This window comes from Euprymna scolopes, chromosome 32, assembly GCF_053919585.1.
Source record: "Euprymna scolopes isolate OS-2025 chromosome 32, ASM5391958v1, whole genome shotgun sequence".
Classification (NCBI taxonomy): domain Eukaryota; kingdom Metazoa; phylum Mollusca; class Cephalopoda; order Sepiida; family Sepiolidae; genus Euprymna; species Euprymna scolopes.
In genome coordinates this window covers 91,139,053-91,158,813 of record NC_136513.1, presented here as the reverse complement: position 1 = coordinate 91,158,813, position 19,761 = coordinate 91,139,053, and the positions used below count along the sequence as shown (strand labels likewise).

Here is a 19,761-nt window from a genome sequence, read left to right as displayed (position 1 = left end):
TAATCACCCCTATTTGAGTACGAAGTGGAATCAACCAGTCCTATGAATAATACTAAATGGAGACATTCATACCATGTTTGACTGCATGCTACGAACACGTTCCTCTCATACCACTTTAGTGGCTCCTGTATTCTTTATGATAAATACATATTACATTTTATACACTTTACACTACTTATGTTTCTTTCATTTGTAACCCCTAGCACCGGTCTACAACAGTTACATTAACTAAAATGTGAAAAATCCAAATAATCCAAAAATCTGTTATAGTATATCTTTCTTTCGATCTTATCAGATTCCAGAACAAAAATTCATCTAATCTTGTGGAGTATCCAGCTAAGTGCTGTTGCTTGAAGTACAATCACTGGGAGAAAATGCACCATTCCTCGTGTACGTCTGTGTGTAGCCATGTCGAGAATATCTTATTTGGGTTTTGAGTACTGTTCGAATATGTTATTTCAAATATTTGGTCAGCGTTTACTTGTAGGCTGAAATATCATGTCAAGTTATCCTGACAAGTTCTTTACGGAGAAACCAAAGACACTTTGGGATGATGTGTAGTAGGCAATTGAAAACAATGTGAAAATTTAAGCGAATAACTGGCTAGTTAGAATCAAATATCGATTTGTCAGATGTATTGCAATTTTGGTCTGATATTGAAAACTCAACTGATTTTTTCTTTTTTTTTTATTTATTTATTTTTTTATCTATATATCTATAAAATGAACGTGTCTGTGTACATTTCCCTACACAATAACTCTGTCAATTTTAAGTCTATAGACTCGAAATTTGATATACAGGGTACTGAGATTTGAGAAAATCTTGAATCAGTTTTCGGCCAGAAATTTGGCTGATAAGGGGTCAAAGTTCAACGATTTGACTTTTGAGAATTCTACCAAACTCCTCCGCCAATTTTGGGTTTAAACACTTGAAATTTTAAGTGTAGGTTCCTTGGACATGGATTTAACTTAATAACTTGATTGGAGCCCAAAACAAATGTTAAGGAGTCATAATAGGGATCAAAGTTAAAAAAAATTGACCGCTTTTTTTTTTTCTCAACATACACCTCCAAACACCCGGGCAACGCCAGGCTAAAATGCTAGTTAAAAATAATTTGAATTTATTTTCTTTTTTTTTTTTTTTTTTTTTTTTTTTTTGCAGGGGACCCAAGGTATCCTAGTCGAAGCATATCACATAAAGGATGGTGTATCCCGAATAACTGTTGAAATTTTAAAAAGAGATTGGCCTCAACTTTGGCCCACGCTGCTGTCAGACCTGGAAGCCCTCTGTCATCAAGGGGTCTGTATTTATTGTGAAACTTTATTTTACAACTAAAAACAAAATTGCCCAATTGTTTCATTAACAAGAATTGGTCTCTTATGTAATAATTCTAGAAGAATACCCGTCTCGGGGCAGGTAACATAAATTCCACAAATCGTTCTACACCACTTTTATGTTCACTTACAAAGATTAAAATCAAGATAAAATACTGCTAAACCTTGTGTCTAGAATCCTCATTCCAATTCTGATTAAAATACATGATTTTCATTTTTGAAAGTGTCTAAAATTTAAGGATTAAGTTATTTTAAGAATAAATTGAAATTTGGGGAATCTTGCTTAATTGGTATTTAATCAGTATAGATCAAATTTAATGCAAATCTGAAATATTGCTGTTTAAATTGTATTTAGATAGTTCCATTAACGATAATAAAGATCAATGTGTATTTATTTGTATCTATATAAATATGAGGTGCCTTCAATAAGTTTCCAGACTTTTTCATATGGGCACTTAAAACTCTGTCCCCCTTCAAAGTAATCTCCTCCGACTGCAATGCACTTGTATCGTTTCAACACTTCTTGGAAGTCCTCATGTGTGAGCGTGTGAATGACCCTCGTCACAGTCTCTTTCATTATCTCAATTGTCTCATAATGACAGCCTCTAAGGTTTTCCTTGAGCTTAGGGAATAACTAAAAGTCACATGGAACAAGGTCTAAACTGCGGGATCTGAATCTATTAGCTCGACCATTTCCTTGTTGCCATGACAATGTCTTTTCTTTCTGATCTTTTGAGCACTCTTGGGACACACTTCACACACATCTTCTGCATCCTGAATAATTGTGTGTACAGTTCACACACTGACATCAAACTGTGCACTTATTGTCTGTCAACACACAATGATCCTTATCCATGAAATTCTTTATTTGGCCAATCAACTCTGGTGTTCTAACTGCTCCCACACCTCTCATCATATCTCACAGATTCCCACCTTTCTTGAATCTCTTATGCTACTCAGAAACTGATGCTAGATTCATGCAAGATGGTCCAAAAGCAGTTTGAAGCATTCCATACATTTCTGTGGCATTTTTTCAAGTTTAAAACAGAATATTATTGCATATCATTCTTCTAAAATATCCTCGCGTCCAGATTGCATTTTTTAAATTCACCAGCTGTGACAATCTGGCTTTAGTAGGGTGTATTCCAATTTCTCCTGTTCCTATTCATTTGAACCTGAAATCATAACATACTGAATTTTCAAGAGTCTACGACAATTTTAAATGCCAGTGCAAAAAAAAAAAAAAAGTCTGGAAACTTATTGAACACACCTAGTATATCCATTCTGTTGCACTAAAGTTAGCATTTAAAAAAACAATAGAACCAGGAACCATTTTGAGTGTTCATGGGAAGGGTTAAATCAAATAGCAAGTTAGACTCCTCTCTCGGACATCTTAAATGAATTCAGAAAGAAATCCACTCTATTTCCATACTGAGACTTTTTTCTTCAATTGAGATATTATTTTAATATGAATATTATTGCAAACTTTGACGCGTCTTTTAATGGAATGTGTAAATTTGTAAATTGAATAATGGATTTGTTGAAATTTTAACTTAACATTATTTTTTTCCATCTTGAATCACATTAGCACGAGTATTCGGTAATTTAAATTCCCTCAAATATAACCTAAAAACAGATTGAAAATGTTTTTTAGTTTAGATAGGTAGGTATGAAATTTTATTTTTTCATTGAAAAAAGAATTTTTTAATTTTTCAGGAAACCGAGACAGAATTGGTACTGATGGTATTTCTACGGGTTGCAGAAGATGTTGTTATATTCCAGAGCCTTCCACAACAGCGCCGGCGTGAGATTCAACAGACTCTCACGGCAAACCTTGGCGAACTCTTCAGGTTCTTTCTCACAAAATTAAATTATCACAAGGAACAATATAACACTTTGGTAATTGCAGAATTAGGATTCATAATCTTTTTTTTTTTTTTTTTTTTTTTTTTAACATTGTGTCTTTTTTGTATTTTCATTCTTCAAAACTATTGTTCTTACTTGTTACATTTTACAATGTTTCAGTCGATAAAACTTCTAACCTTCAAATGTATTTTGTCGAACTCATGAATCTGCAAAGAATTTCAAACAGATCCCTTTATTTAATCCACAGGAGTAACATGCTCTCGTTTCATCAGCCTTGACTGGGTTGGTTTTGCCTGCACTGAGGATTGAACCTCCAACCTCCAGAAGAGTGTAACTTTATAACTAAATTTCACCAAATACTTTATCCACTAAACCACGGGTCCTTGTAAATTACTTGAGACTTCTATCCAGTTACGGCTGGCAGAATAAAAACATGTTCCCCCCGTAAATTAACTAAAGGGTTTTGTTTAAAATTCCATACAGATTCTCGTATTTGACAAAAATACGCCTGAAGAAGGTCTGAGGTTACACTGACTGAAACGTTGTGTGAATAATATTCCAGATGAGAATAGTAGTCCGAAGAATCCAAATAATCAATCCTCATCTCCAAAATTCAGAAATGTTTGAGCCCTCCATATTATGTTCTGATGTTTGCATCAGTATCTTGGCTTGAATAAGATTGTAAACATGCACTAGGTGGCTGCATGTTTGCAACGCATGTGAGTAATTGGTTTGGCTGTTTTGTTTTATGGCATATCAAGTCTTTTTGAGTTATTTAATGCCGAATCCAGCCATTTTGGTAAGTTTTTATGCCCCAAGTTCTTTATATCTTCAAATATGTTTTCTCTTACTGCGGAACAGACTACTGAATGGTTCAAAGTGACAATTGAAGCAAATGTTCTCGCATAGTTCTTTAGCAAACCCGACTCTCCCTCAATAGTTTACTTCTACTTTCACAGCTGCTATTGCTCAAAGGCAATATGCATACCACAGATTTATCCGACATAAGTCCAGTGCAGATAAGTTTGTAGAAGCTAGAAGTAATTGCAAGGAAGAAATAGTGACAGTAAAGGAAGGAAGATTATTTCAAATCCTTAAAGTTTTTGCACTTAGGAGTCATAGAACCGGCAGAACGAAATCTTTCTTAGCAATTTAAAAAGTTTAGTAATGATGGAAAACTTGATTTCAAAATACAACGGAAGTCAAATAAACAGAAACAGCAGTTAAAAAAAATGTGTCTTTGTTACCAAGATTGTTGTTGAAATGATATATGTACATAATAAGTTAAAAGGAGTTACATAGGAACTCTTATATTATCAAGTAAATAAAAGTTACAGAAAGGGGGAAATAGGGAGAAATCTCTTTAAACCATGGTATTTTGAAGCTAAATGCTTCTCGTCAGAAAAGGGAGAAAAAGCTGGCATTGTAAAGATATAAGTGTAAAAAGACAACACCAACTTTGAAAATATTCAGATTAGAAATGGAAAAAATAGGGGGGGGGTAATATGATGGACACAAGAGAGAAAAGCAAGAAAATTTTTAATAGTAAATAGGCAATCAACAATTCCCCCACTATCCAACAATCATGACATTGTTTGAACGACAACCGAGAAAGCTAACATGTTTGCCCGTCGATTTGCCTCAAACTCTTTGAACTCAGCAAACCACTCCCTCCCTGATTTTCCTTTGCAAACAGAAACCACACGGAATGATCTGAAAAATCACCTATTAAGTTCAAGATATCATAAAAAACCTACACCTCAAAAGCATGTGGACCTGATCTCATCCTGGCTGTACTATTTAGAAAAGTGCTCTGCTGAGGTTACTCCAGTTCTCTCTAAACTTTTCAACAAATGTCTTAACGAATCTTGCTTCCCTGATTGCTGGAAAACTTCTTCTGTGATACCAGTTTACAAGAATTCTGGTGAAAGAACTAACCCATTAAATTCTTGCTCCATTAGTCTCCTCCTCCTTTTTGCTATAAGAAAATTTAGACAATTGATAAAAAAAGATATTAATTTATGAGTGAATTACTTTCATTGTTTAGTTTTTGGAATGATTAATGTTTGTGTGTGTTTGTCCTGTTTATGGCATTCATCCTGGATCAGTTGGGTCGGTTCTTGCCAATTGCACCGTATCCTAAATACTGGTTGACCAAACATGACGATTCAAAGCTGTTTCTGTTATGAGTGCAAACCAGCCTCGATTCTCACGACCTGTAAAGGTGAGGGCCCAGAATCAGGTCTGCATCCTGCTTCTCTGTCCTAAGACAGGTTTTGAGTTGATCACCATGATATTTCTTCCAGCCTGGTGGTGGGCTGGCTCGATGACTTCATAAATGAAGTCACGTGGGTGTCATCGAAGGGCTTGGCCGAACCAACGAAAGCGATTAGTAAGGGGAGATTTTTGGAGGAAGTGGATCCCGCAGTGAGTGTGAATTGTACTTTTGCGTGTGTGTGTATATGTTTATCTTTTATAGAATATTAATCTACATACATGTGTTTCACTGTTCTACGAGTCTTCAGTGAGGCTGGACTGTTCTAGGGCTAGAACTTCAAATCATAGGTTCTGTGATTGAGTGCAAATGCTGTTACGCTGCGGATCCCTGCTGAAATCATGTGCTATTTTTATCACTTCAAAGTTATGTCGTTTTTTTTTGTTTTTTTTTTATGATAATTAAACATTTATTTTATTATTATCCTTTCTAAGAGATTAGAGGAGTAGTTTTTCCTTGAGGAAGATTGTCCATGTTTTTTGGACATAAACAAAGAAATATATATTATCTATTTATTTTTCTTATAAAATCTATGTGCATGTGTTTCATTGTTCTACAGCTTGTCATTGTAGCTTGACTGTTCTAGGACTCTAACCTTTTCTAAGGGAAAAACTTCTTCCCTAATGAAGGAGACGCTAATACCAAATATTCAATTATCGTTAAAAAAATTTACAAAAAATCGACATGTAGATATTATCCACCACCCCCTCCTATATTTATAATGGTTGGTCGCTTCTGATTTCCTTTGTCAAAATGAATGGTTTTATGTTTTTTTTTTTTCTTTGTTTTTCTTTTTCCTCTTGAATGTAGGCGAAAGGTTTTGGGGAAGAATCCCAAATGATGGCAGCCGTCCATTGTCAGGTGTGCGAGGCTGTACTGAAGACCCTCTGTGGATTTGTCGAGTGGGTGCCCATGATTCACATCCTTGATGATAATAGTCTACTGCTGCGGCTTCTGTGCCTCTTGCTAAGCGATAAATCCCTTCAGCTCATGGCTGCTGAATGCCTTTTGCTAATTGTCTCTCGAAAAGTAAGTTTCTTTTGTTTTTAGTGCAATTCCAACTATTTTTTTTTTTTAAATCCAAATTTCTGTTTAAATTGCTAGAACCTTCATTGTTCCAAGTCAACCAAAATTAGATAACCCATGGATTAATGAACATTTTTCTCTTTTGCTGCAATCATTGAGCCTGGCTCTGTTGTATCGTTACTTTGTTTGGTGGGTGCTTCAATCTATGCTACCCCCTGTGAAACATTCATAAAAAGCACTCATCTAACTAAAACCACTATCACCCCCCCCCCATCTCTATCTGCTTAAATCTAAACACAAGTTCTACAAACAAAACTTCTTTCTTAGAACTGTCCGGTTATGGAACTCTGTTCCTCTAGCCTGCTTTCTGGCTGACTACAACATGGTCGTCTTCAAGCCCAATATAAACAAATTCTTGTTGAGCTATTCTATTAAATAATCAATTTGAACCCAATTTCCATTACCATACATGCATTAACCATTATCCTCGAGTGGCTGGGCCTTGATAAGTATTCAGTTCCCTGTAAAAAATAAAAAAAAATATTTTCAACTTCCATTTTTTTGTTTAACAAAAGTCTTGCCAATTTATACAGAGGAAAAGTTTCTTCTGACTAATATTTGATATTTGGGTAATACCAGTTTCATTTTAAAATTCTACTAAAACAAAAAACAACAGCTAGTCTTTACTTTTTAAATGCTTCTGTTTTGGAAGAAAAAACATTTAACATAACCTTTATATTTTTAACCAGCCCCTTGCATTATACACCCTAATATATCTTTTGAAAACTCTCTGAATTAGTGTATTATGTAATATATATATATATATATATATATATATATATATATAAATTGAAAAAATTAAGTGTTTAAATGGATAGATTTGGAAAGCTAAAAACAACACATTTTTTTTTTTTAATAAACAACTTTATTTATGTCAGATATATTTCGATGTTATACATCCTTATCAAAATGTGTTGTTTCTTGCCCTTCCAAACATATCCATTTAAATACGTAATTTTTTCAGTTTTCATTAATATGCAATGCTTCAGGTGCAGGTAAAGAAAGAAAAAAAAAATTCTCATATATGTATATATATCTTCTATATAATAATAATAATAATAATAAAAAAACTCAAATGACCTTGTAACGGGTGTTGTAACCCAACATCTGGTTTACAACTTCCAGTTACGCATGTGTACATAAACAAATAACCAATGCGACAATAAAACATATTGTTTTACTGTGTACGTTTTCAGCATCTCAATTGTTTTTCGCATTTAAATTAAAGATATATCAAAATTTGAATTTAACTTTAAGTATTATGGTATCTGTTCAGTGCACCTATAAGTATGGCAAACTATTTATAATTCAATGGCAGTAATTTTCTTTTTTCAAAAATAAACAATTATAAACAGAACGACTCGTAGAAATCTATCTATATTCTTTTTTCATTTTAATATACTTTCATAGAAATTTTTCTGTTATGTCAAAAAAAACTATTTTCTTTATGTCATAAGTGCCAGGCACATACATTAATTCCATGGCTAATATAACATACTGACCCAACGGGTCATGGGTAGTCTAGTATAATAATAATAATAAATACAAAATCTGCATTAATCAAAATACCATATTGAAACACATTTTATGACCGGGGATATGTGTGTGTGTGTGTGTGTGTGTATATATATATATATATATATATATATATATATATATATATATATATATTGTTTATTATACAAACATTATTGGTTACATATGTGCATACATGTTTCAATGGAATTTCAATTCAAGAACAACACTTCATCAGACCGAAAAAAGAATCTATTCTTTTTTCGGTCTGATGGTTTACATTTCATTAAAGTCTGATATACCTATTTAAAGTTTTAAAGCTGCAAGCTCAATTCGGAGGCCTCTTAGAGATTCAGGATCATTTTCATTGTCTTTCCTGGAAAGTTTTACACATAAATAAACTTTTACTTTTTATATAGATTCTCTAATCTTTTAATTTAAAAAAAAAAAATTTTTTTTAATGATCTTTTTTGTATTTAAATCAAAAAAACAAGTTCTGCATGTGTTTTTTAGTGTTTGTTGAATCATCGTCCAGTGAAAAAGCAAATGAAGAAAAAATCTGAAAAAAAAAAAAAAAGTGAATTACAAATATAGCTATGAAATGAGTAGGGCTATGACAACAGCATATTCTTTTCATTGTTTTCACTCTTGAGTATATAACTGACACAGTTAATCAACCGAGAACCACATCACTCTATATAAAAGCATATAAGATATCAACGGATACACACAAGTCAAAAAAATGAAAAGAATATGCTGTTGTCCTAACCCTAGAAATGAGTATGTGAAGTCGGTCAAACGTTTGCACAGTTCCAGGAAAAGCATTAACAATTTAAATTCCGTGATACAGGAATTTGGGTCACAAGAAAAAAATGGTATTATGTTAAGGATTTAAAAATATTACTGGTTCCTATAGGTAATATTATTAATTGTAGGTTGACTTTTGATGAAAACAGCTGTGGGTATTTTTTTTATTCGTAACTTTCCAGGGAAGACATTGCTAGAATAAGTGTCATAGGATTAAAATTGTATTGCGTTAATCATTTTAAAATATTTTTGCTGGTTTCTATAAGTAATATTAAGTTTTGATATAGATGGCTTTTTATTTTTTTAAATGGTTTCAGGTTGTATTATTTTAATGTTAGTAACTAGGATTTGTCTTAAATCGGGGTGGGGGTGGGCACTTATGTTTTTGTATATATATTAGTAAATTGACATACTTTACAAGATGCATTGTGAATATAGTAGTAGTTGTGAAATCAATGTAGCTTTTAGTCTTATTATTATGGAAGTTAGATTCTATAAAAGGACATTTAACTAAGATGTGTTTTAAATTGGACAGTTACATTTTGGTGGATCTTGATAAATTGAGCGAGAATTAACATGATACATTAGAGTAGTGGTTGTAATTTTGATTTCAACAAAAGTTATTAGAAAAATCAACAAAGAAAAAACAAATACTAACTCTTATTTGAACCAGTATAATTTGTGATTTACAGTTTGCAAATAATGCTGCACTTGTGCTACTTCGTTCGAGGGAGCTCAGTGTCTTACGAACAAATTCTCTGTTGCTTTTTTTTATTTATTTATTTTTTTTATTTACATAGGCATCACCGCATTATCAAGGCCAAGAGGCCACTCAAGGATAAGGGTTAAAGAGTGTACAGTAGAAATTGGACAATATAGTAATCATTAGTAATGAAAATTTGGTAAATTTGATAACTTATATGGAACGGCTCATCAAGAACTTATTTACGTTAAACTTGAAGACAACCATATTGTAGTCAGCCGGAAAGCAGGAAAACGGAAGACAATTCCACAGGCGTGCAGTTCTAAGAAAGAAGCTTTGTTCATGGAATCTACGTTTAGGTTTAGGCACAGATAAAGAGTGGGGGGAATTATTGATAGTGTTTACAGCTAGACGAGTGTTTCTTGTGAAAGTTTGGCGAGGGGGGACCATAGATTGAAGCTCAGTCGAACACTTTCCATGAAAATAACGATACATCAGAGACAAACTCGCAACATTTCTTCTGTGAGATAGAGGTTGCAAGGAAGAGAAAAGGACATCTCCTACGAGGCTACAAAGTCTATTTTGAACTCTATCAAGGCAGGCCAAGTCCTTTCTAGCAGCTCCTGCAAGGCATTCGGATTAACCATAATTATAACAAAAACTGAAGTTGTTTATCAGACAGCCCCAGCACCCAAACAAATTAGAGGTGTCAAGTAGAAACCTGTCTGTGCATGCATTCCCTGAATTACCAATTCAAGTTGACAGTTATAGTTTGAAATATGTCAAGAACTTCAACTATCTCTAAAGTAAATTAAACACTAGTGGAAAGCTTGATGAGATCGTCATTAGAATTGCAAAAGCCTCCAGTGCTTGTGTGTGTGTGGAAAAATATATACTGGTGCATATAGATTTATGGATAAAATTGAAACCAGGGAATACAATAAGTGTGTAGAGGTTATGAAAGCTCTTTATGCCAGGCATTTCAAAGTCATTGTGCTTCTCGTAAGAGCAGAGGCGCTAGGTAACAAGACAAGAATGCAACGTCTAGCAGTAGACATAGTAGGAAATTTTGTATAGGTTGAACATATTAGAGGGGGAAGATAGAGGGTTGTCTAAGGGATTATGAGATAATTACGGTCCTTCAAGTATGCTAGAGAGAGGCGTTAGTAGGTTTGGGTGATAGAGGATGCAGTACGTTTTAAGGAAGTAGTTACATTATTTTATGGGATTTCATGAATTAATCAATTAGAGTCCAATGTGCCGATCTATGCAAGTAGAATAAAGAGTAAAAAAAAAAATAAGTGTGTGAGAAAAAATAAAACAAAAAATTAAGGATAAAAGTTTAAAAAAAAAAAAAAAGGTAAAGTGAAAAAAAAAAGGTAAAGTGAAAAAAAAAAGAAAGAATTTGTTGAGGAGAGGTGAAAAGTTGCTGGGTTATATGATAACGGGATAATCGGGTAGATTTGGTGTGTATGTATGTATATATATATATATATATTTATCTATACTCCTATAAATTTGTTTTTCTTTTGTGTGTATTGATATTCATATTAAAAACCCTCTTTTCTATTTATTTAAAAAGAAAATACAATTTTCTTATATAGGGTTGTGGAATTGCATTCACTAGCAAAAGATCTAGCTAATTTGCATATTCTTTCAAACATTCATTTTAATTAATTGCCTATTAGTTGCTTCGGTTTTCTAATGGGATGATCATCTTTAGTTAATTATTACGTGTAATTATATTCATGCAGATATTCTACATGATTTATACTTGCATAATATTTGCATAAAAAGTTTCTAGGAAACACAAAATTGTTTCCATATATATTTATGTATACGTATATATTTTTGTTTAAAAATTTTGCCTACCAAACTCCTCCTAGAGTTTTTAGTCTACAGACATGAAACTTCATATGTAAGGTATTTGAATCCATGCAAAACTTTATATTTGGGTTTTAGCATGGAAAAATCGGTGCAAAAGTGTGAAAATTTAAAAAAAATCAAATTTGCGAGGTGAAGGTCGAACGCCGGCATTACGAATGCATAATGTAGTAGCTATTAGTTAATGTTTTAATTTTTATCCTTGCAGTAAACAGGTTTTCATAGCCCAGTCATTGACGGCAGAGACAAAATAAATTGTGAGCTGAACGTTTTGGTTTCGATTCTCGGTGGTGGCGCATGAGTCTTTTTTTATACATTTTAAATCATTACTATATATTGCATCCAATCTATCCATCTATCTATCTATATCTATAAAAGTGAAAATGTCTGTCTGTCTTTTCTCTATGGTAGTTAAGAAAACCTATTATACAGAAAGGCATTACTTTACATGTTCACACTTTTTAATATATACATATGCACATAACCTTATGAACAGTAAATAGGGTCCTAGCAAAGCTGGGCAGAACTGCTAGTATATATATATATATAAATGAACGTGCCTGTGTGTGTATCTGTGTACATTTTCCCACGTTATAACTCTGTCAATTTTAAGTCTACAGACTCGAAACTTGATATACAGGCTAGTGAGATTTGGGAAAATCTTTGTAATTGGTTTCGGCCTGAAATTTGGCTGTTAAGGGGTCAAAGTTCAACGATTTGACCTTTGAGAACTCTACCAAACTCCTCCGTCAATTTTGGGTCTAAATACTTGAAATTTCGGACATAGGTTCCTTGGACATGGATCTACCTTAATAACTTGATTTGAGCCCAAAACAATAAATGTTAAGGAGCCATAATAAGGGTCAATTTTTTTTTAAATTTGACTGCTTCGGTCTCTACCAAATTACTCAGACAATTTCTGGTCTAAACATTTGAAATTTTACATAAAGGATATTCAGAGATAGGGCAAGCTTATTAATCGGTTTGGGTCGAAAATTTGAGCTACCAATATAGAAATGTAGTTATATGTATGTTTGCATGTCTGCCTAAAACTTTCGATAGTATGGTTTTGAAGTTCGACCTTTCAGATGACAAATATTGAAAAATTTGCTAAAAACATTAATATCTTCACCTTCAACTGGGCACTTTTCTACAGAGGGGAGGGTCGCTTTTTTGCCGATGTTTTCAAAAGTTATCCTCTTCTTTCGATTGTCTAGTTTTAATTAAAACCTATGTCACTTCTGGTTTGGCGGTGGTCGTAACAGCCAGCAAAGACGTCACATTTTTTCCCGTTCTTTTCCTCCGAGTTACGGGTTCGAGCCTGCCTTCCTACTACCACTTTTTTTTTTTTTTTTTTTTTGCTCAACACACACCTCCAAACACTCGGGCAATGCCGGGCTGAAATTCTAGTATGTATATATATATATATATATATACACACACATTATTATTAGCCTTGTGCCAGATTTAGCAAAGCTACCTTGAATTAAGCAGTTTTTTATTGTCTGCTTTTTATGATAGTCTCCATCTCTTCCTCCCTAGACTTTTATCTCCCCCACCCCCACACACCCACTCCTTGTTACTTGTTTTCAAAAGCAGTATTTTTCTCATATTATCAACAGGGTCGACTTGAAGATCGCAAACCACTGCTGATTTTGTTTAGTGAAGATGCCATGGATATCATTTTTACTGCTGCCGTGTGAGTAGACAAATCCAGATTAAAATATTTTGTATCGAGAGGTGTTAGGGTTCTACCCAGCTGTTTATTTCACTGCCAACACTTTTAGAAAGACTTTCACACTGGTCCAGGAAAAGTGTTAACAATGTAAATTCTTGTCCAGGATTCCCCGCCTATATTAAAAATCAAAAATATGTATTTACCCATGATAAAATGAAAATATATTACAAAAATAATGTAAATTAATCAAAAAGCTTTATTTTTATGAAGAAAATTATTTTAAGTGATTACTGGGAATTTGTAGACGTGACATAAATCTCACAAGTTTGAATAATTGAGTTATCTTTTCTTTTTTTTTTTTTTCTTTTTAAATAGATTGTTTTCAAAATGGCGGACAGGACAGCTGTTATTTTGTTACTCATAAAATTTGATTTTCTTAATTAAAAATAAAATTACTTGGTCAATTTGTTTTTCTTAGAATATATTTTATTTTGTCACAGATATGTATATCATATAGATTTTTCTTATCTTTATTTTTTTTGTAATATAAGGGAATTCTGGACAAGAAAAAAAAAAACGGTTCTTCATTATAATATTGAATTTCATGTAACACCTATGGTATCTACTTAATTGACATTTCACAGTAAAGAAACTATCCAAAAATTACAAAATACGATAAAGTAGAAAATTAATTAACGAAAACAGTTTTTGAAGATAATTAGCCAAAATTGATTTTTGCTAAATTTACCCAAGATTTTGCAAAGTTTTCAGAAAATTACCTCGTTTATGATTTTTTAAGCAAAACTTAATTTTCACAATCTTCAAAAACTATTTTTTTTATTAACAATTTTCTACCTTAATGCTTTTCGTAATTTTCCGATATATTCACTGTTTTTAATGAAAATGATTTTTTCGACTTTAAATTTTCATTGTCATTCCAAAGAAGCACCAATTTTTCTAACAGTTTATTTTTAAGAATACAAATTGCCTTTCATTTTATTTAATCTATATATATATATATATATATATATATATATATATATATTATTTTTAAAAAATAATTATCCACTGACACGTGTTTCGTCGTCTACGACTCATCAGAGTGGCTGAATCTAGCGAGATTCGAAATCGGAACCCCACAGTAATGAGCCTAAACCCCTTACCGCTAACCCATTTCGCACAGGCGTCTGGATATATCGCGATTTACTTAGATGTTTGTTTTGATTTTAGCAATATGTTTTGAAATGAATTCAATTATTTACGAAAGTGCATTTTTACCTAAATGCGAATTGGGAATAATTTTCCCTTTTAACCAATTTGGTACTCCCACATGGGGAGCGGTATATATGACTGTTTGTATAAAGCATTGTCAGATATCGTTGCCAGCGGCGCCTTTCCCTGTGGCTTGATGGATAGAACTATTGACTATCAACTTGTCTTGGGATGAGTGCTGTTTTAACAACATTGAAGAGCTGTCTGTGGATGACAAAAATATATATATATATTTAATAGGTTATCATTTCTACATTTTAAAGACACCGGAGAATTGAAACTACTAGAAAATATTTGTAAAACCAATTTCAGTGCCAAGAGTTTTTCTTTTTTCAATAAATGAAAATGAAATCAAATATTTTACCGACCATCTTCTCTGAATTATGGACCATTTTTTTTGTTTTTTGAGTATTTTCATTGTAGATAATAAAACGCAGATAATGGGTGACAAGTTTAGACGATTAATGTCTATTCATAGCGTTGCTATCATGTTTGCTCTTCTTTTCAGTTAATATTTCTATATTTTAAAGATAGCAAAGCGTCAAACACATTAGAAAACATTTATAAAGCTAATTTCTGTGCCAAAAGATATATACTAGCAGGGAGATCCGATGTTACCTGGGATTGAATCAAGATCAACAAACATTCCACACTTTTGTCATGGAAATCAGTGGAATCGGCCATTTTTCGATCAAATCGAATGCACTATGATGCTTGTGTGAGGATAAAACTTCTCCAATGCACTTTTGATGTTAGGTTGTATAAGAGTGTTAACTTTGCTCAAAATCGAACTGTTCTTTCTTTAATCAGATTTATTTATACTTCTCGGGGGTTTTCTGATCTAAAACCTACCTAAGAACACTGCCGGACACGTAAAATACATTTCTGTGAAAAAAAAAAAAAAAAAAGCAGCCGAGCTGTTTCAGACGGAATGAATCCACACATAGAAAGTGCTGTTTATGTATACATAAAGATAATTTAAAAAATTTTTTAATTCTCTAAAGGGAGGCGAACAATTCATCTGACGACGAACGTTATTATTTATTCCTGAAACGTTTGTGCCAAGTCCTCACTGAAATTGGAAAACAACTTTGTGCATTATGGGTAAGCATGGAGACTATCTGCCTTGTTTCTCTTTTTTTTTCTTTTTTTCAATGTTTGCTTTATCACATTGAAACTAACGTGTCGGGATGGTTGAGCAGTCTAAGGTTCTGTGTTCATGTCATGGTCAGATCTTTCTTATATAGTTTTGAATCCCATTTCTAATCTTTTTATACAGCATATTCATGTTAACATACTGGTCATTGTTAAATGACTAAAGTTAAGCAACATTGAGTCTAGACGGGTGACCATTCGGGAATACCAGGTGCAGTCTGTGGGAGGACAGAAACACCTTCCCTCAATAAAACTTGCAAAAACGAATGTAGTCATCTCTCTTAACTGGAATATATGTACGTCTGACTAATGCGTGTGAATTTAATATTTCCTAGAAACTTCCTTTTTGGGTAGATTAAGCAGACTTTGTAGAAAGTCTGCTCAACTGGTTCTTATTTAGAATTCAACCTAATTAAAAACAAACAAAAAAATCTTTGATGGACGTACCGGTCACGGAATGGGTATTGTCGTATTCCAAAAATCATAAATTGATCAAGTAATTTTCTTTTTATATATAAAGAAAATCATCTTTGAATTACTTAAAGCCACTAATGTGAAATCTGGCATTACAAGGTTTATCTTGCAAGTTAGAATTATTGTGGACTTATCTACCTTTGCTTTGTTTTTAAGGTGGCTATGTAGGACAGTCCCCTTTTTGCTTACTCATAAAATTTGATTTTGTTGTAAAAGAAACCTACTTAATCAATTTATATGATTTTTGGAATATTATATTTTCATTTTGTGACAGGGTACGTACATCAAAAATTTTACTGTATTTTTGTTTTTTCATTTTTGTTGAACTGGATTTGCACTTAACATTTTGAGTGAAAGTCATCTTGTTTATATTAAATACAACTCCTGCTTTCATTGGCTCGAATATATAATTTAACAATGAAATGCAATTTTAAACTTTAGTATGAAATCTTATTTTGGAAATGTTCAAGTTGATCATATTGCTGTTTGAAACGGCATTTACATTGATTTGTTGTGCCTCTGCTTGAAACAACAAGCATATCCCCCTAAAAGTTTTTTTTTTTTTTTCTTTTAATAATAATTCAATAAAAACTTTTTTTTTTTTTTTTTTTCAATTGTGTATTTATGCTTGTGGCTCTTTTGACAGGGCTCTGCTGAAGATGTACAAAAACCAACGACGTTTGAAAAATATTTGGAAGCAGTTTTAGCATTTACTCAACATTCAAGTAAAGTAAGTTTTCTTTGAATTTATTTTTCATTTGTCATATTTTAAAATTTCCATATTTTTGTCTTTTTTTAATCTATGTAATTTACTTGTAGTTTCATTAATGTAAAAAATATATATATATATACACTAAAAAGAGCATGAAGTTTTCTCTGTGCATCTGACACAAACATTGGGTTACACCTTTTTTTTTTTTTAACTGTCATTTTAAATTTAAATAACATTGTTTCTGAAAATAAAGCAATTTTTTTTTTTTAATGAATATTATAACATTAGAAATTGGTGTTTAATGGATATTTTTTTTTAATTGAGAATAACTTGATGTTAGAAATATTTTTGGAGATATTAACTCCAGAGTAGAGTAACTAAAAATTAAACTTTTCAAGTTTTATGAATTTTTGATATTTTAATGTCTGGATTTTTAAAAAAAAAATTTGTGAATTTATTAAATTTTTCGGTACCTTTACAGTTTAATCAAGACATTAAAAAAAATGAAAATATTGAAAAAAGGTTATATTTTATGTATTCATTATAGAACGAAGTTCTCCGAAAAAATTTTTTACTTAATTTCATCAAGTAGTTTTTATTTTACAGCGAAAAAACAATTTATGATACCGAGCAAAAGGTTTGATTTTTAGGAAGAAAAGCTAGTATTAAAGATGGGGAGGGAGTGTCGGCGCTTTAACTGGAGTTATCTCCCCGTGGCGTGTTCAACAAATCTCATAATGGCTGGCTTCAACGCGCTCTCATAAAAACGTGTTTTTCTGCTGTAAAATAAAAACTACTCGATCAAATTAAATGAAATTTTTTTTCGGAGATCTTCAGTCCAAAACGGATATGTACAATATAACCTTTTTTCGATATTTTCATTTTTTAATGTCTTGATTAAACTGTACAAGTACCAATGTTTCATTTCATTGCCCTTCCCTATAATGTTTGAAGTGAATAGTTCAAATAATACAAATTACTCTTTGCATTTCTCTTTTTATCTGTTGCAGTTTTTAGGAAGCGTCACCCATTCGTTGTGGGCCTCCCTTTTGAGGCACGACATCATCTCTGAAGATGAAACTCTGCTTTCTTTCATTCCTCAACTTGTACGCAGTGCAACTACCACTATCATCAAGGTAAATCCTTTCTTCAATACCATAAGGTGTGTGTGTATAAGAGTTGTACTTATCCAGCATTGCCGGGGATACAGTTAATTTGTCTGCATATTTTTTTCTTAAATCACTAAAAAAAAGAAATGAAAATTTTAACTGTAAGACAATTACAACTCATGGTGTAAGCAAGAACATCATTAATTTATCAGAATTAACTCTATTTAAACATACCATTGGAAATTTTTTTAAATTAATTTTTCAAACTTTAATGATTCAGATTGTGTTAAGTTCAACGTTTTAAATCTCACAACTCTATATGAGATGAATAAATATTACATTTCTGAATTTTTGAGATGGTGATTGGTTATTTGTAATATTTGGATTTTTCGGCAACTGTTCTCGTATTGAGTTATTTTCACAATGTTTTCGTCTATGTAAACTTCGGCTTTTTTAAGATATATCTTGTGGAATTCGGGGGGGGGGGGATCTGCAGAGAATTTTGAACGAAACCCGTTATTTAATTTATGGGAGTATTATGCTCTCTTCCATCAGCCATAACTGAACAGGGATCTTACGTAATTTACAAGTGTTTTTCAGTTGCCAACACTAAGGATTGAATCTTCAACCTTCAGAAGAATCTGAATAGCCCATATATGGAGATATATATATATATATATATATATAAGTTAATTTAGTATCCAACCAAATGGCTACATATAGGCATACATGTTTCGGCGAAAACCCGGCAAGGGAATCGCTTCGTCAGGCCAAAGACATCTCTTGCTGTTTCAACTCAAAAATTTCCAATTTATAACTAGTACTACATCGTATTTACGTGTAAAGGGGGAGACAGGATCTAAAAAGAAAGTATATACAATAAAATGTGATCGTCCATTATGTCAATTTTAATTTATTAATTATTTTATTTTTTTATTTATAGTGCGTAATGAGTTTCAAGTAGAGTTTCAATGTTATTAGTAAATTCCTCGTTCAGTAGGTAAGTTGTGTAGAATAGGAACCCTAGATTTAAAAAAAAAAAAAAAAAAAAAAATACGTATAAAATAAATGGTTAACGTGTAAATAAATTAGTATCCGTATAATATTACTTTTGTAAATTCTAACGTTACAAAGATTACGTGTAAAATAAGCGATTAAAATATAAAAATAAAATAAATTAAATAAATTAGTAGGCACACTTAATAATTACTACCAATACAATATATATATATATATATATATATATATATATATATATATATATATATATATATAAATTGAAATGAATATTAATACTAATATAAGAAAATACTATCCAGATAAAAATGCTCGCTATTTGAGATAGCGCATCAGTATATGAAGAGTTAAAAATTTTTGCAAATTACAATTTACGACATTTATTGTCCACACAAGGAATACAAGTAAAGTGACTTTATTCCATAATTTTTAAAAAAATTGATTTTTATCTTCAGAGGAAATTTCTTTTACTAAATGTTGTTCCTTGTGTGCAAGCAATAAATGTAAATCATAATTTGCAGAAACTTTAATTCCTTTCATATATATTAATATATATCTATTTCTGTAGAAATATATTTTTCTTATTATATATCAATCCTTATATAAGAAGCTCAATATGAATACAAAGCAATATATAAAATAAATGACAAAAACTTTATATTCCAAAATACATGATGTTGACAATTTTATATTTTATTCCTTTACATCAATTGATTCTTACAGTTCTTGACAGTGTTTGTTTCGTAGCGCAAAATCAATCACTTAATTATTATATCAATTAGTGAATCTATTATGCCCTTAACTCATCAGAAGAAATCGCAAAAATCAATCACCAAAAGGAATTAAAATGTGATACGACATGGTGAGAATCCGA

General features: G+C 31.8%; 1 protein-coding gene across 1 annotated transcript in view; it reads left to right on the top strand.

Annotated features, from left to right (window-relative positions):
- Positions 1–19,761, top strand: part of LOC145256483 (exportin-5-like) — a 127,232-nt gene that overhangs the window by 38,265 nt on the left and 69,206 nt on the right. Inside the window, exons 4-10 of the mRNA XM_080115428.1 lie at positions 1,162–1,299; positions 3,051–3,233; positions 6,286–6,504; positions 13,093–13,169; positions 15,425–15,524; positions 16,696–16,779; positions 17,772–17,897. Coding sequence (XP_079971554.1) covers positions 1,162–1,299; positions 3,051–3,233; positions 6,286–6,504; positions 13,093–13,169; positions 15,425–15,524; positions 16,696–16,779; positions 17,772–17,897 — 927 coding nt within the window. The remainder of the gene's footprint in view (positions 1–1,161; positions 1,300–3,050; positions 3,234–6,285; positions 6,505–13,092; positions 13,170–15,424; positions 15,525–16,695; positions 16,780–17,771; positions 17,898–19,761) is intronic.